The 23774-nt window shown below is 33.6% G+C and overlaps 1 protein-coding gene and 1 long non-coding RNA gene across 2 annotated transcripts in view; both read left to right on the top strand.

Annotated features, from left to right (window-relative positions):
• Window positions 1-17254, top strand: part of LOC134855065 (uncharacterized) — a gene marked incomplete at its 5' end in the record, with an annotated part of 40108 nt that extends 22854 nt beyond the window's left edge. The window contains 1 exon segment of the mRNA XM_063871445.1: window positions 17100-17254. Within this exon segment, the coding sequence (XP_063727515.1) occupies window positions 17100-17254 (155 nt within the window).
• An 838-nt stretch (window positions 17255-18092) lies between these two features.
• Window positions 18093-21175, top strand: LOC134855513 (uncharacterized). The gene is made up of 3 exons (XR_010164499.1): window positions 18093-18330; window positions 20643-20843; window positions 21064-21175. It is a non-coding gene; the product is annotated as an uncharacterized LOC134855513 (long non-coding RNA).
• Window positions 21176-23774: the final 2599 nt, after the last annotated feature.

Genomic DNA, 23774 nt, shown 5'->3' with positions numbered 1-23774 from the left:
TAAATTATATAATTTGTGGTTGAATTTAGTGTTATGGATGAATTCTAAAATGGGGATTTCTATAGGTTGTACAAACTCGTGTGGGATGAGGAAGGGTCGGGATTCTTCGGCGTTGAAGGTCTTGGTGATGGGACAGAAGATGTACATTTGGGTTATGGGATCATAATTGCGAAGAATACCATGAAGGTTAGTATCTTTAATGCAATATGTGAAATTTAGGAAAAATGGTGAAGTGTATTTGGAATTAATGAATTGAAAGCGATGGTGTGGTTGTCTAGAGGGTGTGTGTAGGTCAAAGTGATTTTGGATGAAGCGATAATAACTATATGTGTGGGTTTGTTTAGTGCGCAACATAATATCGTGTGAGCAGTGTAAATCTCTTTCGTGTGGTGCAAGGAAATGAAAGGTTAGTGAAAATATTTGGAAGCGTTCTTTAAAACTTTCGTATGCTTGTGTGTCTGTTAGTGCTTCTGAAATAATGTGATCAAACTTTCGGTCGAAGATGTTTAGTGTAAATATATATGGTGTCTTGATGAAAAATTTCTCGGTAATTTGTGGATTAGCGAAGCGATCGTCGTCTAAGAATTGATCTTGGTTAGCTCTGATGATGTTGTGATCATAGTATTCGAGTGTATATTCGTTAGCTCTAGGTGCAGTGTGTGTTTTTAGTGATTTTTTATATCCAACGTAAGTAAATTGTCTAGCGGTTAGTGGTGTAGTGAGTCGATATAGCATGTCCGTATTTCGCTCTATATCGATGTGAGTGTTAGATAAAGGTAAGCAAAGAGGGTTAGTAAAATGATAATATGAGGTCCAAGAGAGAGTGGGCATTAAAACGTATTCATCTACAAAGTTGCGTGTTTCGTTAGTGTCGTGGGGGGTGTTTAAGGTGTATTGTGGGAATGAGGGTAAGGTGATGGCTAAAAATTCTTTTGTGTTAGTATGCTTGGGGTGGTTGATGTATTCACGGGCTGTTCCTGGTTTTGCTGGGAAAGGATGGTTGGGGAACTTTCTTTTAAAAGTGCGGTAAGCTCTATTAGTGTTAAGTGAAGATTCAGTTGATGTGGATGATGGTGCTAATGATTCAGTATAATTTGAAGAGGGTGTAGGGGTAGGGGGGTTGGATGAATTGATTGTGGAGGAGATTTGGTTTATTGTTGGGGTATGGAGGTGGTAGGGTTGTTGTTGAAGGGTAATAAAATTATCTAGCTCTGGGGAGATTCGGGGGGTGTCTGGAGAATGAGATGATTGGTCAGAATGGTATGAGGAGTAGGTTGGGGTAACTTGGGAAGCATAAGAGGGTGTAGGGGTGATTGGGTCAGGGTTATTGGATAATATGGGTTGAAAAGGGGGTTGAGAAAATTTAGAAGAATTATGAAAATGATTTGATGGGGATGGTTCTGAGTCGGCAAATTCATCGGGGGTTTCAATATTCGGGTTATTTAGTTGTGAGATGGAATATAAAACTGAGATGTGTGAATTAGTGTCGGAATTCATGCCTGATGTTACATTACTAGATGGAAAATCGGGTGGCGGAAAAGCAAAAAGTGGTATTATTGGGATTGGAGAGGTAAGATTGGTTGGGTGGGAATGTGATCGGTGTAGTGATCCAAGTTGGCGGCTCATCGTGGGCTAAAAAAATGATTATTTTGAGACTGAAAAGCGGTGGTATGGGGTTGTTCAATAATTTGTTCATAAGTATTATCATCTTGTGACTGGTGTGTCATTATATGTTGGATGGGACTTTGTGATGTGGTGAGTCGAAAATTTGGATTATGTGTGATGGCTAAATTTCGAAAATTTCGTGGGACTAGGGATAGTGGATGGTTATTTGGTAGGGGTGGTAATTGTGGTGCCGTTGGCGTTATGTCTACATTGTTATGTTCTTCGTCGTATGTATTTTGTCGTGTTGCTATTTTTGTGTTATATTCTTTTATTTGTGCGTCTAAAAGAATTTTGTTTATAGATGTAGAAAAGATTCCAAAAAATCCTGCAAAGAGTATGCGTGCTACGCTTGCTTGTCTGTTTACTTGTGTGTGTATAGCACATGTGTTGTAGATTCCTTTTAAAAGTGAGAAAAGAAATCCAATAAAGTTAAACATTGCGTATAAAATAGTCAATTTTTCTAAGATGTAGTAGGGCCATCCTAGAAAATCGAGGATCTCATTTTTTAGTGTAACAAAGCTAAAAATGTTAATTGGTGATATATCTTGGGGACGGTATTTTTCACCGTTTAGATATATATAATCTTTAATGTCTTTAAAATATCCGCTATAGTCTTGCGTGTAGATATCGGCAAATCCTGCGGTTTCCGCAAGTTTGCGTAAATTTTGGTCTATTGATTGTCTTTGTATAGTGTCCATTTGTGTTAATAATTCTTGGAATTGTTGTGTTCTAATGTGATGTTGAATATCTGATTTTGAATAGATTCCTATTGATTGTAGGTCTATATTTGGGTTTCGAGCAATAGCGCGAATGCTTTCTGGTGAAAATTTTTTGAGTGATTGCATTAATGTGGGATATGGAGTGAGAAGATAATATTTATTTTCATCAGGGTTTAGTTGTACTACATTGTGGCTGTTTTCTGATCCACATGGGACTGCGGTATCCCAGAAATAGGTTCTTCGTGAAAGTGTATCCACGAAATGTACTTTATTCTTATAAAAGATAGGGATTCTTTTATAACATCGTTTATCTTCAAAAACGTATAGTGGTGATACTTTTTTAGTACAAGTATAAAACCATAAGATGTTTCCTTCATAGTCTAAAAAATTTGATCTATTTCCAGATAATAAGTATCCTGCATAGGGTATTTTTAATACTGCTAGTGCAAGTGATTGTAATATTTGTGTTCGTTCTAATTCGCATAGTTGGTGTAGTGTTTCTAATTCGGAGAGTGACATTTCTTGAAAAATTCGGCTAATTGTATAATCTAGTTTCATATCTAAATGAATATCATAGTGGATATTACCGAAATATGTAGTATTCATTAGTGATAATTCTTGTAAGCGTGTGCTTCTGGTGTCATGGGGTTTTAGATGTCCACCAGGTTGTCCGTTGCTTTTTTCAAAATTAACTGGTATATAGGATGTTCCTTCGTTTGGAGGATGACCTGTGGCATATGGGTCGATTTTTACTTTTCCAGTGGTCATGTCGAATCCTTTTTCGTATTCAACTAATATTTCAGAGTATTGTGTTCTGTGAAGTGGATTCTTGTATTTACATGCAAGTTCTGTTTCTTGATATATTTGAAAACGTGTCAATTTATTTTCTATATTGTCTATGTTTCTAAAATTAGAACTTAGTTTTCGTGATGGATGGACTTGTTCATATGGAATTGATTGTATAAAATATTTTTCGTGAAATTTTATCATACGAGCGTGTATTTTTGCTACTTGAAATGTTGTACATGTATCTTCGGGGAACCAAACAATTGTTGCTTGTGTTCTCGTTGTAGGGTCGCAATAACCTTGATCATTTTTACAAGGTAATCGGATTCCTTGATAGATCATTGTATTATCTGATAAATCTCGTGTTAGTTGTATTTTTTCGAGTTGTATTTTCCAATCGAAAAACATTATTTCTTGGTATCCTTTATTTTTTGTGTCTGCTTTGCAGTTTGATGGGTCATTTATACCAATGTGTGGTATCCAATGTTTATCGTGTAGGTCATAGGTTAATCGTCCGTGTGCGCCGTTATACGGGTATTTTTCGTCTAGTTTTATATGTCCTTGGTGTCTTTCAAGTTGTGATTGATGTACAGAGTCTGAAAAAACTTGAAAATTAACTAACTTTCTTGCGGAGTTTTTATTTTGTGTGATGTTTAGTCTAAGTAATTCACTTTTACAATCGTCGGGATTGAGATGTAAAAGACGTTCTATATTACTCTGATAGAATGATTCATGGTCAAGTCGGTTTTTGTTTCCGTTCGAGACTTGTGAACAATGTACTTTCTTTTCGGAAAATGTTGCTGTGAATTTATAACCTGTAACTGTTGTTGCTCGGGCTTTTGAATAGAGTGTTGCTATTACATCTGTGGTTTCTATAGCTTGTGGTTCTGTTTCACATTGTGATACTTGATTTATTGCATATTTATGTAGTGTTTTTTGTTCATTTTCTTCACAATCGTAATGTGTTACTAATAAATCTTGTGGTCCTGTACGAGGGGAAGGGTTTATGTTTTGGTTTGAGATTACTAGAAAAAGGAGTTGGAGAGAAATTAATAATTTTAGAATATACATGTGTATGATAATCCTGAGTATGGATTATAAAATGTAATGTAACCAATTGTGTTTTTGGTATATCTGTCGTATTTGTATATTACTTCAGTAGTTATAAACGGTGGTGGTAGTGATTGAGCTGTTATGTTAGGTGGGTTTAATGGGTAGGGATGTTGGGTAATATTATTTAACTTAACTGTGATTTCAAACTTTAATTGTAAACTGTTTTGTTGGAGTATTTGAATATTGTGATCACGGATATCGTTGTGAATATCTTGGCGATATTGTAATCTATTAAGTGCCCAGTTATGAAGGCGGTTACTTTCTTGATGTTGTCCAAATAATGGTGGAGGTGCTGTAAATGTATTCCAATCTAGTCTTAAAGGAATATTTATTGATGATTGTTCTCGATATCTGGCGTCGAGATTATTTGGAAAATTTAAGTTAAAAGGTGGTGGTGAAATCTGGCTTATTGATGGTGTTGATGGTAGTGATAATGTTTCTGGTAGTGATGAGGATGTTGTTGTATCCGTAGAAATATCTATTGGATTATTGACTAAATTTAATTCACCTTGTGTAAATGAATGTGTTGTCCAATATGGTAGTCGTGATGCCTGGTTTGGGGGGTTAAAGGGATTTTCACGTATTTGTTCAGATGTTGGTGTTGAACCTAAGTAATCTGATGGTAGGCTTGAGGTGCTACGTTGTGAAAGAAGCGTAGGGGTTTCTGGTAATATACCAATGGGGTTTTCTGGAGTGTTTTGTGATGGGGATTGAGGTATATCAAAATGAACTCGAGGAGTTTGAAAATTTCTGTTTCGTCGAGGATGTATAATTTGTCTATTTATTTCGACTGTATTTTGGTTTTGACTAGGATTTCTTATTCTACTTATTTCTTGTGGTAGTGTTGGGTATAGCTTATATGTTGGTTCGCTTAGAGGTGCTTGTCGTTGAACTGGTTCTAGTGGTTCTGATAAACGAGCATGTCGTTCTTCAAAAGTGTATGGATTGTCTTGAAAAGAAATTCGTGTAGATGTTTGAGGATTTTGAGTAGTTGAAGGTGGTGTTGGGTTATCTTGGGATGATGTCGGTGAAGACTGATTCTGTGACTGTTGGGTAGCAATTTTTGATGGATTTTTGAATTGTTACTTTAGTGGGAAGGTTTATGTTTATTATAATATTCTTCCAAAAAAATAATTAGAAAAATTGTTGCTAGGGCAAATGTGATGATTGCTTTCTTTATACATTTGCATATTGTCAAAATGAGGGATGATAAAAATGTTATGAAAATTACAAACAATAAAAAAATATCAGTTCTACTGAAAATTGTTCGTATCATTTAGACAAGTTGTATAAATCGTACCTGTGGATATAATCAAGGGTTTTGGAAAGTTGGAGGAATAGTTCGAGTATAGTGTAGAAAATTAAAAAAATGTTACAAAAAATGATTAGGATTATTAGAAAAGATTCAAGCATATCAAAAAGAAATATTATAAAGGTTTCAAGTATTGTAAAAAAATGTTTAAGATTTATGAGTATTTGAGTAACTGATTGAGAGAAGAGCATTTAAGAAATGATCTCTTGGTCGAATATTTTTTGCTGTTCGAGGCGATTTTCTAGTGTGGTCGGATTATTTATTAGTTTTTTGACAAGTGGGTTGAGTTTTGTAAAAAATTGTTGGGGGCAATTTTCATGGTGGTTGGGAGGTCGTCTTTTTCTTTATTTTTGTTTGTCAAATGATCCGGGGTATGGTGAGATTTTTATACTTTAGGCTAATTAAAATGTTCATTTTGTTACTTTAGGCTAAGTTAACAAATTTGTTTTGGGGGTATTCGTGGTCTGAGTTGGGGAAATATTGTTGATCTTTGGGTTATTAGATAAGGGAGGGGTACGGTTTTATGGTGATATTTATTTTAGTTGTCAAGTTGGAGTGGTTTGCTTATTTTTGACCTGGAGGTCGTAAAGTTATAGTTATAGATGTGCCTGGAGTTCTATATGATTCGTCTAATTGGTCTTAGTTTGAGTTAGAGAAAGTGACGGATTGGATGAATCCTATTGGTCTATTTTGAACTAGAATTATTACGTACTTGTCAGCATGTTATTTTGAAAAATGTAAATGAAAAATGTTTCGGAGGTTTCAAGATTGTGAAGTATAATGTTAAAATTACTTTTGAAATTCCACTTTCTTTAAAATTTTAGATTGGGGGATGAATATTTTATAGTTTTTACGTGGTTGATTTCGGAGTCTTGTTGTTTTTCTATTTTCTGATTTGTCGATTTGTTCTTGGGGTTTTACTTGTTCGGTCATTTTTCTATTTTTTCTTTGTTTTGGGGATTCTTTATGGTTTTGTGTATTGTTTTTGGTGGCGATTGGTTTTGTTTTTTGATTTTCGGTGGGGTTATCATTTTGTTCTGTGTTATTCAGATGTGGTTCATTTTGAATGATTTTTAATCCTGTGAAAGAATATAATTGAGTTAATTCGCGGAGTGCGTATTCTTTTGGGTAATAAGGTAATAGGTTGTTTCGATGTTGAACGATTTCTTTTTTGTTTGAGTCGGTAATTTTATATGTGACATCAGTGGGTTTTGCAATTATTTGGTATGGTCCTTTTCGAAGGGGTTGTAATTTTTTAGAAATTCCTTTTTGAGTATTAAAATTAGGTATTAAAACAAATGTTCCAATTTTTAATTCGGAGGCTGGTGTAAAACGTGAATTGATTTGTTCATTAATGTTTTGTCTTTGTAATAACTTTTTTGTTATTTTTTGATAAATTTCATTGTGTTTTTTATCTCTATTTAGAATCCATTCGGTGTGTGTACCGGAGGCTAGTTTAAGAATTTGTGGGTGATGAAAATGATCTTCATCGTGTGTATGTAAAGGTAGGTTATAACAAATTGAATCTTTATTTGGTTGACAATAACCTTGTGCGTTTTTATGAGAATTTGCTGTAAACATTATTGGTTTGCGTGGCTTTTGGTTAAAAACCATTTCGTATGGTGACATTCCTAAAGTTGTCGTAATTTGTGAATTATATGCTAAGGGAAATAATTTTACATCTGCTGACCATTCGGTATATTTTGTATCATTTCCGTTGATGATACATCTAAGATATTCTTGTAATGAACGGTTCATACCTTCGACTAAGCCGTTTGTCCAAGGTGCATGAGATGTACGTGGTTTGTGTTTAATGTTATATAAATGACATAGTGTGATAATTTCATTATTTATGAATTCTGTACCGTTGTCTGTGACTAAAATTTCTGGTAGTCCGAATTTTGCTATCCAGTGTTCATAGAGTGTCGTGTAAGCGTAGTAAGCGTTACAATGTGGTACTGGGTTAAGTGCTACATAATGTGTAAATGCGTCAACAATTACCATAATGTAGGAGTTTCCTTCGGATGAGGGTGAAATTGGTCCTTTAGTATCAAATGAGATACGATGGTTAAAGTACAAGCTTTGTCCTTTAAAATCTTGTTTTTGTGCTATTTGTTTTTGATTTGGGTATGGTTTATTTAGTTGACATACTATACAGTCATTGCATAGTACTTTTATCCAAATTGGTGCATTTGGGAAGTAAAAATTTTGTATAAAATTTGAATATGTTTTTTCTGATCCAGAGTGTCCTTTAATATTTTGTGTATGTGAAATATTAAAAGCTATAAGAATCATACTTAAAGGGAGACATGTAACTGTAGATTCATTCAGGTTATACTCTAAAAGGTCTGTATTTTCGTTAATTGTTGTGTTGTTAAATTTGCGAAAGTATCGGAGGAGTGTTTTGTTTCCTAGAATGGTTGAATCTGCCTTGACAGGTTTAGTTTTATATTTGTGCCATGATTTTAGTTGTCTAATTATCGGGTCAAGATTTTGATATTGTTTCAGTGTTGAAATTGTAATCGTTTCTGTTGGAGGGAGAAAAATGTTTTCAATTTCGAATTTAGATAAGGGTATTGTATCAAGTGGGTCGTGAAGGTCAAAAACTTGATTTATTGTGTATTTTGAATCATTTGTTTGTGGTCCTGATAAATTTATTTTATCAGTTAAATCTTCTTTTTCAATTAGTGGAAAATGGTCTTTTTTAGGCGGGTGTTGTTTTGTTCGTTTTTGTTGGGTGTTATTTTTTATCCATTGAGAATATGGGATTGGTTTGAAAGTTGATGTTCCTAGTAGATCAACTTCATAATGATTATTTTGACAATCTAAATAAAGTGGGAAATGTTGTAAATTATTTATTTGTGATTGTTCAATATCAGTTTTTACTGCATATTTGCATTCCAATCGGGGTGATGTTTCGTTTTCTGCAAGGTAGAATTTTATGTTTTTGGGTATTTCAACTGTTGTTTTTCGTGTAAGTAATTCAGGTGGTGTATTTCGACTTAAGGTGTCTGGTAATGCAAGATTTTTTCCTGCAGTCCAAACTATATGTAAGTTTGGAAATTTCATTAGAATTAGTTGAAATCTGTAAACTCGGTGGTTTGGGTTAGATTTTTGTGTAAAGAGAAAGATGATTGGTTTATGGTCTGTGAATAGAACTGTTGGATGTTTTGATCCAAGTATCAGAAATTCATATTCTGTCAGTGTATATATTATGGCTGTACATTCTCTCATTAGAGTTGAGAGTCGTAGCTCTGCTTGAGTGAATAATCGAGAATTTGCTGATATGAGGTTCATTTTATTTGTACCATTATGTGATTGTAATAGTGCTGCACCGATGCCAAAGTTCGAAGCATCGCACATTGCATAAAATGGTTGATTTGAATCTGGAATTGTGTTTGAAATTTGTTCAGTTAAAAGTTTCTTTATTTCTTCAAATCGTGTTTGATGTTCTGTGTTCCATTCAAAATTATTTTGTTGTCTAAGGATGTTATAAAATGGTCGTAGATATAATTGCATTTTATAAACATATTTACTTAAAAAGTTTAACATTCCAAGAAATTCTTGGATTTTCTTTTTATTTGTTGGTGGTTGAAGTTTTTGAATAGCGTCAATGCGTGATTTCAATGGAGTGATTGTTTTTCTTTCTATATTATGTCCTAAGAATTTAACTCTTGTCAAAAAGAAGTGTGATTTATCGGGGGCGGCCTTCAGATTTTCGTTCTGAAGTATTTGGTGATATTTTTCTAAAACATTGAACATCTCGTCTTTTGTTTGTGATTGCATAAAAACATCGTCTAAATAGGTGATTGCGTTTTTCTTGAGTATTAGTGGTCTAAAAATTTTGCTCATAAAAGCTGAAAATGCTGCTGGTCCTATGGATATTCCATAGAATAAGCGGTTGAATTCATATTGTTGGTTTCCGATAACAAATTGTGTTAAACGTCGTGATTGTTCATCTAGTGGCATTTGATTGTATGCACTATTCATATCGGCGGTTGTAAAGTATTTGCCGTTTATTTTTGTTAAAATAACTTGTATTGGTTCAATGGGCCAATTACATTTTGATTCATCTATAAGTGAATTTAGGTATCTAGCATCGAGAACGATTTTTAATGATTCTCCTTTAGCTAGAATGATAACAGGGTTGATAAATGTGTTGCCTTTTGGTTGTTCTTCTTTGTTTACTGGTGATATAATGTTGTATTGTTCTAAAATGTCGAGTAATCTGTTTACTTTATCATGTAAGTGAATTGGTACTTTACTTGCTCTCTGTTTTTTGAAAACTGCGTCTGGTTTTAACGGGAGATGTAGTGATGAACTGATTTTTCCAACATCGAATTTTGATGTTGCATAGACTGATGAATATTTAATTAGCTGTTTGGCTAATTTTTCGAATTCGTCTTGTGTTATTTGTGAATGTTGGAAATTAAACATTGTTAAAAATTTTTGTTGGTCCTCTGTGTAGTTACTTATGTTGAATGTAGGTTTGAAATATGGAGTTTTTGTGAAATAATCCGTATTTCTGTTTTCGTTACTTATTATATTATTTATAGATAATTCTTCATTAAGAATTGTAGATTGGCAAATATCTAGTAATTGGAGTATATTATTTACGCGATAGGCTTTTTCGTGTATTGGTGATATTGTAGCGTTGGTTTCACAATATCCTAAAAGTCCTAAAGGTAATGTTACTTGGTAAGGTGTGTTGTTATAGACATGTAAGGAAATGATATCGGAATTCGAATTTTTCAAATATTTTATGGATGAGATTGTGATTTTTAAAAATTTGTGAATAGGTTTGAATTCAAATTCTGACATATAAAATTTTTGTTTGTTTTGTTCTTTATCATATTGGTGAACTTGTTTGATTGAAAAATTATAGATATTTCCTGATAGTGGTTTTAGGTGTTTTCTTTGTTGGTTAAATATCGGGTAGAATTTTGAAAAGAATGGTGGTTGTTTATTTAATCTTTGAAAAAATGTTAAGGATGTCTCTTTTGTTTTTGTATATTTATCTTTGATTAATATTTTACTATTTAGTATGTTAATTGTTGGTATATACTTCGAAATAAATGGTATTCCAATGATATTATATTTAATATCAGTGATATGGAATATTTGTTTAAATGGCTTATTTAAAATTTTGCTTTGCTCCATTGTTCTGGTGGGGAGGAGAAATAATTGGATTTTTCCGTAGTTTATCAATGTTGATCCTTGTGCTGTTGCTAACTTACTGGAGGTTTCAAGAGGTGTTAGCTTTGGGTGTAAAGTTTTTATTTCATTCCATGTGGGGATGTTTATTATGTTTGATTCTGCTCCTGAATCAATTAAAAAATCTATTTCAAGGTCTGGTGGTTGAAATTCTTTATTTCTTGGGCTTTCTAAGAGAAATGGTATTGTCCAAATTTTTTCTTTGGGTTGTTCTTTTTGTATATTTTGATAAATGTGGTTTGTATTCAAGCATTTTGTTTTGGTATTTTTATTGGTTTGATTTGTAGTGTTAATCTCATTTGTTTCTTGCGTCGTTGGTGTGGAATTTATGGGTGTAGTGTAATAATTTTGAAGAAATTCTGATTGATTTTCATATATGTGTGATGAAAAGGGTTGTTCATATATGACAGATTCATAGTCATTTTCGACTTTTATCATATTGATAGAAAGAGTGTTTTCAGTATCACTTTCTGAATCTGATGATGTACAGTTTATTTGATTGAGTTGTAACGTATCAGTTACTGTGTCATCAATACCTGGAGGGTCTGATGTTGTTTCTGGATTAGATTGTACTTGATTGATTTGTCTTTGATGTTTAGGTGTACTACTTCTGTGGCGATTATTAGAATTATTATAGCTATTATTATTCCGGTGTGGTGATTGGGAATAATTTCTATAACGATTATTATAACTTGAGTGTCGATTTTGTGAATTATTTCGCGATCTGTTTTGGTAATTATTGTTTGGTCTGTTATAGTTCGATCTATTATATGAGTTATTCCTTGATTGATTGTTCGGGTAATTCTGGTTTCGGTTGTTTGAATAACTTCTATTTCGATTATAGGAGTAGTTTCTATTCCTATTGTATGATGAATTTCGTGATTGGTTGTTTGGATAGTAGTTATTTCTTGATTGGGAATTAGATCTAGAAACAAATCGTTGTGTATTTGAATTTGATCTGGAGTAGTTATTTCGACTATTTGGTCTATTGTAGTGATTTTGTGATGAATTATTCGTGTTTCTTCGTTCTGGTGATCTTCCTCTATAACTTGAGTTATATGGTGATTGATTTCTTGTATAATTTGTATTGTTCGGGAGTGGTTTTCCTGAACTGTTGTTGCTGTAGACTGTTTTGTTCGGTAGATTTTGATCTTTTTTCATGTATTGATAGAATGATTTATTTGGTTCTTTATATTTTTGAGGTTTATTTTGATTGTCTTGCTGTTTTTGTCTACATTCGGAAATACTATGTCCGTATCGTCGGCAATAATTACACCATTTTTTGAAAGATGGTTTGCCTTTAAAGTTTGGGTTCTTTTCGTAAATATTGAGTATTTCAGTGATTTTTTCAACGAGGTCTGTCTCTGATTCCTGTATATTATTAATATTAGTGGGAGTCGTTTCAATTCTGTTAACGTATTGTAATTTCAGATTTTCCGTTTCTTCTAGTTTCATCGTGATTTCTGCTTGTTCTAATTTGTCTACTAGTTTTCGAAAATCTAAATCGGGTTCTCGAATTGAAGAAGGATGGGATGCTCTCTTTTTTATTGTTATTTTCCTTAATTGTGGTGTTATGGTCATCATTAAGATTTCTGTCATCTTTGTGTTTTTATAGTCGTGTGTATTTAATGAATATGCTTTTCGAACTAGTGTTTGGATTCGTACTGCTATTTGCTTGATGGTTTCGTTTGGTAATCTGCGAATTTCATTACATAAAACTCTTTGTTGTTGTTTGTTTCTTTCGGAGTCAAACATTTTTGAAAATTCCTGTGTAAACCTTTTCCAGTTTGATTTTATTTCTTGAGGTAGTACTGAAAACCATTTTTGGGCTGCGCCATCTAAGGTTGTTTGTATTAACGCTGTGCGTCGATGTATCCAATTTTGATGTAGTGGCGTATTAATTGGTTCAGGTCCAATATTTAAAATCAGGTTTGCTGTTACTGCATTTAAATAATCTTCTACAGAGTATTCAGGGTCTGTTCCTGTGAAAACCATTAAAGGTTTGTTTGATGTTATTGATGATCCACCCATAAGGTATGGATTCATTGTCATTTGTAATGATTCTGCTTCATTTGGCATTTGAGAAAAATTTGAAAGTTGGTTTCTTGTTATTTCATGTTGTTGGAGATAATATGGGAGTGGTATTTCATTTTGCATTTGTGATGCTTGATACGAGTGTGCAGTCATTGGATTTTGTTGTTGAATTGGTTGAAAAGATTGTGTATTAATTAGATTTTGTTGTTGAATTGGTTGTTGATATTGTGCATCTATTGGTTGTGGAGAAAAATTTCTATGATTTGTACGTGTTCTCTGTTTTTCTTGTCTACGATATTCTTGAGTATTTGGTGCAAATATATCTGGTTGTAAGAAATCATCATCTGAGGATAAATAATCCATTTGATAAGATGTCTGTTTTTTATTTTTATTTTGTTGAAAAAATGGGTAATTTTCACTGTGATCCTGTGGAGGATTTGTTTGGAAATTTATTGAATTAGGTTGGGTCATTGGGTTATCCCAATTTCGAGATCTTGTATATTGGTTAAAATTTCTTTGTGGTTGGTTATATGTTTTTGATGGATGTGTATAATTATAATTATGGTCTGCAAAGTTGTTTCTAGTGAATGTTTTGTGTGTTTTTGATGGTATTGTCATGGGTCTGTATGTTTGGTAATCCATATGTGAATATTTAGGAGCAACCGAAGGTTTAACGGTTGATTGTAAGGTTACCTGTGTTTGTGAAGGATTTGTATTTCTTGGTGTTGTTAAATTTGGGCGTATTGGTGAAATACTTTGTTGTGTAGTTGTTGTGTGTACAATTTCTTCATTTATGAAGTGTGATGGTGTCTGGATATCTTGTTGAGTAAGATTCCTAGTTCCATTGAGGTTTTCATTGTGTATGACTGTAGAGTTTAAACTATTATTTTGTGTATCGGGCAAAAATGTATTATAGTTTAATGGTGTTGCATCAATGGTTAATGGTATTACTTTTACATAATCTCTTATGTAAGATATGGTACTTATTGCTTGACTTGAGATTGATTGTGGGAAGCTTATAAATGCGGGATGAGACCATTCGGGGTCCCAAACATAATCTGATTGTTCTGTGATAGCGGTATCATCGTTCGAGTTTTGGGGTCTAAAATTTTTTCTTGCTTGTGCAATTAAATCAATATTGTGTGTGAAATAATCTATTATGAACCATGCCAAAATTTTTTGTAGATCGTGTTTTGTATGTTGTGAAACGTCGTCTTTCGTGAAATTTTCTTTAATGATGTTTAAATAACTAGAGAGTAGTGTGATTTCATGTCGTACTCTTAAATGTTTAGATGTTTCTGTCGGTGAGACATTTGTTATTGGGATTTCGTTTTCTAATATCGAAATATAACTATATATTATTGCGAAAACTTTATTGGTGAATATGGAGTTTGCTCTTTGTGAGTTATGATATTGGATGCTTTTTATATATTCTGAAAAAAACTTTTGAAAATTCTAAATCAAGATCGTCTGTTTGAATTGTATATTTTCTATTATTATGGTTTGGTGAGGTGAATTCTATGGAGTAGATTCCATACTGTTGTGTTATGTTGCATATATCTTTTAAGTAGTGGTCTATGATTTGTCTTTTGATTTTTACATCTGGGAACTCTGTTTTACATGGACTGATTCCGGGTTCAAATAAATTTAATAGTAAATTTTTGCAAAATATATGCTGTCCTCTATCAGTGGTTGCATCTACTATAAAAGGAAAGATTTCATCATCATCTGGACTTTCTTCACCTGGGGTGTGCGTTGAGCTCATTTTTTCGTTCGATGACTGTTAATATGTAATTATTAATGTGTCGAATTGGTTGATTCCAATTGTATAAATGTACTGGTTTGTGTTTATACTGCTTTTTTATTCTTCTTTTTCCTCTTTTTGATGAATTTGAAGTTGTTTCTGAGTCAGAAAAATATAATTGATCGTGAAGTGGGCAATTTTTATCTATTGATTCTTTTAGTTTGTAAAGTTCGTCTAAACTGTTGGTTTCTGATTCTGAAAATGCGTTTCGATTTTTTGAAAATCTTTTTCGTGTTATTTGTCTTTGTTTCGTTATTATTTTTCTTTTTAGTGTTTGTCGTTTTGTTCGAATGTATCCAACTGTTTGTGTATGAGGTGTGATTACAAGGTCGTATTTTTTGTTATCTATTTCACAATTGTGTAAAACGATTGTTTGTTTATTTCCTAGGTTTTTAAATGACATAAGGTTTAGGATGACGGATGCAAAAGGTTGTTAAATGGTTTCTATTTTCCTAAACTGTTAGTTCTTACGATTTTTTGGTTAGCTTAACCTGGGTCTGTTTGTTCAGGGTTGGAGAGAAAAGTATATCGATTCCGAAGAATGATTTTTTACTTTCTCGTGGCTAGTATAAGTTAAGGTGTTAACTGACTTAATCTTACTTAGGGGTAGTGATTGTGTTCAAGGGTTGGAGAATAGTAAATCGATCCACAAGGTTCAGGTATAATTAGAACGCGAGTAGTTCGTTAGATACTATTTTAAACTTACTAAGTCTAAGATTTATCCTGGGTCTGGTAAGAGGGGGGGTCAAGTGAAGGATGAATAACCGAAGTTCTTCACTGTTTATCCTAATTTGAATGATTAGTTTTTGTTTAAAAATTTCTATTAGTCTTAGGTCTTTAGAAAGGGTTGGGTAGTGAATCGACGTTTGAGGTCGTTAGACACTAATTAAGTGGGTGGGGAGAACAAAGTTGTTCTGTTTGATCCAAGGATAAGCCTTGATGATCAAATTTGAAATTTAATTAAGTAGGAAATGATTTAAGATCCAAGGATAAGCCTTGATGATCTGGTTTTAAAATTAAGTGAATTTAAGTTTTAATAAAATTTTAAATGTGTGTAAAGGAAAGATTTAGTGTTTTGATGATATTAGTGGGTTTATGATTGCTGTTATGTTTTAGATGATGGAGCTGGAACAACAGGATGATTTATGATTACTAACCATTTATTGTCATGCTACTAATTTTTATTTTTATTTTTCAATAAATATTTTTCAAACATGTTTTGTATATTACTGCAGAGTTTTAGGAAAACGATCTTAGATCTTTTTATCAATCGTTATTGTATATTAATAATTTTGTTTAGCGCCTGAAATGATTTTGAAGATTAACTTCAAGGTTTTATGTTTGCAAATGAAAATCTAAATTCATTGCTAGTAGTATTCTAAATATAAAAGTTTGTTCTGGTTTTTGCCTAACTATCATATAGCTATATGGCAAGTTTCTACTTTGTCGTATGTCGTCTCTGGTTCGAAGTCTTCTTCCAATTCCGGGTAGTTCTGTTATGGTTCGGAATATTGGCTCTGATCTATTGAGTCGTAGAGACATTTCGATTAAATTATTGTCGTATAACATTTTTTAAATGTTTTTTCTAATTTCTAATCTATTTTGGTTAATTCTAAGCTATTAAGGTCTTGTTCGAGACTTATGGTCGCACCAGATGAGTTAGGACCGAGTTGGTTAACTCATAGAGTAATTTCGGATAGGGTACACCGTCTGCTCGTCACGCTATCTTATTTTCGGCCGGATAGATTCGTGCAACTTCTTAGTCTAATACCGATCCTAATCTTACTCTTATACTATCTAGTCTCAGGTTGTTTAACTAGTCTCTGCTAGGCTCAATAGATCTAGGGTATACTGGTTTATTGCGGCTGCTGAAGTGCTCGGGAGAGTCCAACTAATTTCTAAGTTAAATTCAAATCTCTCTGGTGCTGAAATTACAAGTAACTTCAGCACTTACAAAAAAGTGGGTTGTTAGTTAGATGGATCATGATTGGTTAATATTAAATACTTTACATTGGTAAAATATCTAAATTATCCAATCATAAAATGTAGTCTAGATCAGGTTCCAATTGTCCCAAATTGGCCAAAATGGCAATCTTTAAACCCCCGTAACTTTTCGAAAAATGATCACAGGTGAAATATCTTTTCAAATTTGAGCTCAAGGCAACAATACCTTTCGAATGGTATAAAAAATTCTGTCAAAAATGGCTAGTTAAAAAGTCGAAATTTGTCTGAAGAAAAAAAAACCCACCCCGAGCACAAATATTCCGTTACTTTCGTATCGAAAGTCGGAACAAAAAGTCTAGATTTGATTCTACAATAGTAACATACTCCTTAGCAACTAACTGGTTTGTTTTGTTGGCTATTTTTAGAAATGTTTTGATTTTGATTAATTGTTATATTAAAAGCCAATTGAAACGAATGATCAATTTATGGGTTTTTGAATTGTCTTTAGAAGTAGCTGGTGTCCTTGACTCTTTGACCTTGAATGACACTACTGCGACCTCACTTACCATCAGTGGATTTGGAGTGAACTCTGGCCGCTTCACCTCGCTAAACATCACTCTTCGAGGGATTTGGTTATCAATGCCATCGAAATTTCTAAAGTAATACCAGTTTTTTTTAAGAATAACATTTTTGTTTCATTTTTTGTTTCAATTTATGTTAAAATTTGTTCAATTTGTTCAATAATTGTTCAATTTGTTGTTCAATTTGTTCAAAAATTTGTTCAATATGTTCAATTTATGTTAGGAAGAAAATTGTCACATTGTACAAATCTAATTTCTCAAATATTGTGACTACGCCATAGTCGATCAAGAATGATTATATTGCAATATCTTTCAAGCTAAAGGTGATATTGCAAGGTCTTGCACGAGCGAAGTTAATTTGCTAGAATCCTAAAATATTGATGGTTTTTTGCAAGAATCTTGCAAGAATCTGGCAATTCTTGCAAGATAACCCATCTGAACAAATTTCACAAAACTTGTTTTGACCCCAAAAAACCCATTGAGATCCATTTTGACCTTGGTAACAATATAATCTAAGTTTTGAATAGGAAAAAAAAGTTGGATTGAACAAAATTTAAAAATTTTTATATGTGAGGTTATTTTTCAGCATTCGTAAGGTGAATAGTTAGAGTTTATGCTTATACTTTATTCATTTTGAGTTAAACCTTTCGATAACATGTTTTTTTTTCGTTTTTTTTCTTGGAATAATCCACCTAATTGTGCAAATCTTGTAATTAAAATATAGCCTTTTGTTGGTCATGTCAAAAGAGTCAGTTTGCTAGAAATCTTTTGTATTTTCAGTTAACAAAGGTAATATAAACAAATATATTCCACCTATTCTAAGCGACTAAAGCTTTCTTTTTTCTTTTGTTGATTTTTTTAAGTACATTGTTTGTCACCAATTGTTACTTGGATTGCTTCCTTCTTACGCAAACGCTATAGATGTTTTCGCGTGTAAAGATTTTTCCCCAAAAATAATTTCTTTGAAGATCTTGCTGGGAGAAAAAATTATCTCAGAAAAAGTTTATTTTGCAAGATCTTTCAAAGAGATAACCTCCATTCTCAATAATGCAATTTCAGTTCCATGATCTGGCCCATCCGAGTTCGATTTACTGAGACATCAATTCACTGGACTAACACTGGAAATCACGTATCACGTTTTTCTTCCAGCTGATCAAGGTATAACTCTTTTAGGGGCCATTGCGCATTACTAACTAGTTTTTTTTTGATTCAAAGTAAGCAATCGACAGCATCGAAGGAGAAATGAAACTTTTATCAATTTTTGGCAAGTTTGATAGTTAAGTTTTTGAATATGGAACATTTTCGGCCCAAGAGGTTGTAGGTCAGTAAATCAATTAATCAGTAAACCGAAAACGTCCGGAACAGATCAGTAAACCGAAAAAACAAGCATTGAAAAATTACATAATCGCATTATTTGAGAAAAAAGGTTTGTACAAAACGACAGTTTTTTTTCATCAAAACATGAATTGAACCATAAAAGGAAAAAAAACGTCACTATTGCATGAGCCTTATAAATTTATTAATGTTGTTTTAGCTCTGGAAAAATTTATTATACATATCTTTATATCCACAGTTGATGTTATTATTACGTAACAGTTTATATTCACAGTTGATGTTATTTGTTCAATTTACTGATCTGGTTTCATGACTAATTTAATAATCTAAAGTGAAAATAAACCCATTACGAGGCCAAAATGTTCATTCTGTGCGTGGTAAGCGGATTCCGCAACAAGCCAAAATCAGATTTGTCGCCGAATCAGCGACATTGCCATTTTTCTTTGATCTTTTTTGCTGTTGTGGATTCTACAAACAAATGCCTAAAAGACTATATCGCTCAAAATCGCTGCAAAATAGGCGAATTTGCGGAATACATAACCGTATTTGCGGAATCCAGATCAATTTGTGCAATTCACAATTAAACAATAAGACATGTGTGTAGATAAAGTGAGCTGTTGCAAAATCAACTTCTTTAAGAGGAATCCGCAAACTGTAACTGGAATCCGCAAATTGTTAGTGGAATCCGCATTTTGTTTGCGGATTTCGTTTACATGTATGTATATATGTAGTAGCGTTTAAAATTATCTTTTTTAATAACTAGGTGATCACTACCAAGTTCAATCTCAATTACTACATTAATATGTTCATCAGCTACCTGTTGAAATGCCTAATATTCGATTTCTGTCAAACACCCAGCTTCAGTATTTGGGATTGATGGAATCACAAATACTGAGCAGTATTTTGGATCAATAAAATCCCAAATACGGACCTAATTTGGCGATATGCTGTGCAATATGTTTCTAAACACTCCCAACCCAATGACTCTAAAAAGGAATTTATTTCATGTTTATTCCATATTTTTCCAGTTTTCGGGGTCATATCAATCCCAAATAATGACCAGATTTTGTGATCGATGAATTCGCAAAAACTGACAAAAAATCGGCGATTTGTTCTGCGGTGGATTTCCAAACACTCTCAACCCAAGGACTCCAAATAATTAAATTATTCCAGATTTATTCCATAATATTTCAGTAATTGGGATTCCATCAAACCCCCCTACTGACCAATATTTGGGATCGATGTAATCGCAAATACTGACATAAATCGGCGATATTCTGTGCGTTGTGTTTCTAATCATTCTCAACCCAATGATTCCAAATAGTGAACTTATTTGGTGTTGTTTTTCCAAAACTGTGATCACAAAGATTGTTTGCTGGGATATATATCCCAAATACTAAAAGATGACGTCCATCGATTTAGCTAACCAATGTTTTAGGATTGCTCGTGAATTCCACTAACAATGGTTGAGTCCTTGCTTTTACACTCCTCATTGCTAAAGACAAGAATTCCAGCTCTAGCTTTTAATTGTTCATATGCAAGTTTAGTAATTAACAAAATTCGGAATCAACTTACAGTTTCAATTTCCAGTTACATTAGCGAATTCCACTTACATTTTGCGGAATCCACTAACAGTTGCGGAATCCAGAACAACTAGCTATATTCGCGGAAGTTTTGAAAATAGAATTCACTTACATTTTGGAGCATTTTCAAAGAGTAGCTTGTGGAATCCAGGAACATACAAAATTGTGCGCCTATCCAGTGCAAATTTTGGCCTCGTAATGCCGTTAAACTATATCAGTAACAGTTTTTTTTCCGATCTCATCCGATCTTTATCATGTTACTTTTTGTTGGCACTTAGGAAACATTGCGTATTCATTCCAAGTAGGTCTGTGCAATTGTGTTTCTGTGAATATCATCAAAACTATTGAAACGAGACAAACCAGAGACAACTAAGGTACACAGTTTTGTGTATAATACTTGTACTGGCGGAGAGAAAAATCGAAAAGTTTTTTTGGAAAAAATATTGTTTTAATCAATCTTGTTTTTTAAATGTTAATCATTTTTTAAATATCTTTTTTCACGATGCGAATGTGAGATGACATTGCCAACTAAACCTCTCCTTCCCTCACCAGGAGCATGTGCGGCCGACAGTTCAACCCACTTCAAATACCACGACTATTACTACTATGACTCAGATCCTCTTACCGTGACATTTGATTACCTGAAACCATTATGTGACTACCATGTGTCCTACTATGCGAAATGTGGCAACTATTATGTAGGCTATGAAGAAAACTCAACCAGAAGCGTGGAAACTGTTTTCAAAACTGCTGGTGAGTTTAATGAGTATATATATGAACTCTCTAATCTGAAGAATTTGAAAAAAAGATTAGTCATATTGACCCCAATTGAAACTATTTTAGGATTCATTAGAAAATTATAAGTTTTTTGCCTACAAAATTTTTGGAAAATTTTCTTCAAACGCTTCTGTTGTATAAAGTCATTGCCTTTGAAACAATTTAGTGAATGGGAGTCTTTCCAACTTGTCTTTAGAAAGACCTGGTGTCCTCGACTCTTTGATCTTGGAAGACGCTACTGCGACCTCACTTACCATCAGCGGGTTTGGAGTAACCTATGGCTGGTTCAGCGACCTAAACATCACTCTTCGAGGGATTTGATTTTCAATGTCATCAAATTTTTCAAACTTCTACCTTTTTTGATAGAAATTCTTTTTTTCCAGTGCTCTTAGGACGAAAAGGTATCAGAAACTTAGCTATGAATTTTGTCAACAGTTTAAATAAATGTTTGTTCCGCGCATGTTGTCGTATATTGCTTACGTTAAACCAAAAAAAAAATTGGTTTTACGAGTTGTCCCTTAAAAGAGTAAACACATTGATGACCTCCCGGGTTGACCTCCATAAAACGAAAATGCTCATCTTTCATTTCCCCACACCGAAAAAGCTTATCATACAATTACCTGCATCAAATGTATGGAAAGATGCTAGTCATACAATTTTCATACAATTTACAAAAAACCATTGAAAAAAGATTCAATCCAGTTTCTCCGGCTATTTGAATCAAATCAAACAGTCTGGTAATGAAAAATAAATAGGTTTGTTTTTTTGGAAAAAAAAATGTTTATCAGACAATTTCCATATATGAAAATTGTTTGATAACCATTTTTTCATAAAAGGCGAGATTTTGAGAAACACGTTAAAACTAGTTTTTATCAAATTTAAAGTAATTAAGAGTGCTTTTGCTCAATTTAAAGCATCTTGCTCATCAAAAATGGAAGTTTATTTCCAGCTAAGAAAGTGGTTATTGTGACATTCGACCAGAATTGACAAAAAAATCCAGCTCGAAATATTAGCCGCTGACCTTGAGAATTGGCAGTTTTAACAGATTAGCGACGTTATTGGAACGATTAGACAAACTTTGAAGGTCAGAAAATTCTGGTATTTTAAATTTTTAAAATTTCGAATGATGACGTCAGATTTTCGGAGAAACGTCAAAAACGGCCATTTTGGAAGAAATCCAAAATAAAACAGAACAATGATAGAAGTTGCGAAAAGAATAACGACGATAGTTGTGAGAAAAATGACGATATCAGATAGAAGAATACAACAGAGTATTAGCAGAGACCGCTCAGAGTTGCAACGATTGTGTCGCTACAATCAGTGCAAGGCGATTCACACTAACGGTGAAGGGTGGAAACCAGCCTTCCGGAGAGGAATTAAGGGTGTTATTTCCCCGGATTCAGGAATCCGGAGGGGTCTTGGGACTTGAACTTGAAGCATTTTAAACTAATTTTTAGCTTCTTGGTTATGTCCTAAATTGAATTTAATTAACATCTGGATTCATTTTTTAATAATGAGAAGCTAGGAGTTAAGGGAAAGGGTTGATCCATCTTCGAGTAATGATGGAAGTCGAACCACTACTGGAAGCGTCGGGGAAGCGTAATTGGAGGAGCATCATGTTGACACATGATGAGTTCCTCTGCCATTGCTTGCTTCAAACATGGTGGTGTCCCTGGCGCAGTAATCTGGTCTGGATCTGGGACTCTAGAGAGCTGCTCTCCATGGGTTTACCAGATTCATCACAGCCCATAACGGTAGTGATTGTGGGAGTTATGATAGCTATTTGATGGCTGGAAGCTCATGTGATGGAGAACAATCAATAGGAGATGCCGAGGAGAGATAATTTACAGGAACTGGATTGTCTTTTTGAGTCAATGTGCAAAATCTGAAACATTCCAATGGAAGTGTAGAAAAAATGGGTCAAGGGACGACTGATGGCATGGTTTAAAGCCAACATGACTTCATGGTTGTGCGAGTATGCCAAAAAGCATATGTCGAAGCACAGCAGTGTGTACAGAGCGTATCTGCTGGACATTAGAGCGGGAGCTTTCAAGCGAGCTTTTGTGACTCATCGGAATGCGGTGACCACCGCAGTGGAAAAGTCGTCTAGAACAATTGTATGTGACGGGAGAGAAAGGGAAGAAATGTTGAAGAAAGACCTAGAAAAAAACGTGACGTTGTGCCTCCACAACAGCTTCTGTAGAAACAGGGAGACGAGCGTAGATCCTCTACCTTGTTGCAAACAAAGGGTAGAAGAACAGAAGTATTGGAGGACTGCCTCCAACAGCGTCAAAAACGCCACCGACGTGTTGCAAGACACTGAAACTGAAAGTGCGGAGTCAATGTCTCAGGAGAAGGAGATGGAGCATTGACAAATAGCCGAAAAAAAAAGATGCAAAAAGAGAAAACTTAGAAAAAGTTCGAAGTTTTAGAAAATCTAAACGATGAAAACAAAGAAGAAAACGACAAAAACACAGGAGAAAACGAAGAAATGAACAAAGAAGCAACAAAAGAGAAGATGTTAAAACTCAGAATTGTTTATATGAGAAAAACTCAAATGAAAAACTAAGCAACTAAGCTTGCAATTGAAACTGAATGAAAAAAAGTTTTAGTTGATTTTTAGAAGGATTTTTGATTTTTGTTGGATTTATAAATTCGCATTGTAATTTTTTTAGTGGCTTTAGAGACACTGACTCTTATCTAGAAAGACTTGAGATAGGAGTATAATAAATATTCTAGCCTGTATGATTGTTTTTAATCATTTAAGACGACTGATCATTTTGTGGTGACATGAAGTGCTTGGGTAATCTCTTGAATAGGGAGATTGTTTCGATGTTTCTTCCAACCACCGAGTTCCCTAATTTTATTACTCAGGACCAATAACAACTAGATTTCTGAAAGGAAGAA

This window comes from Symsagittifera roscoffensis, chromosome 10 (genome assembly GCF_963678635.1).
Source record: "Symsagittifera roscoffensis chromosome 10, txSymRosc1.1, whole genome shotgun sequence".
NCBI classification, from domain to species: domain Eukaryota; kingdom Metazoa; phylum Xenacoelomorpha; order Acoela; family Convolutidae; genus Symsagittifera; species Symsagittifera roscoffensis.
Note: the sequence above shows the minus strand (reverse complement) of the source record. Positions and strands in the feature narration are given on the sequence as shown.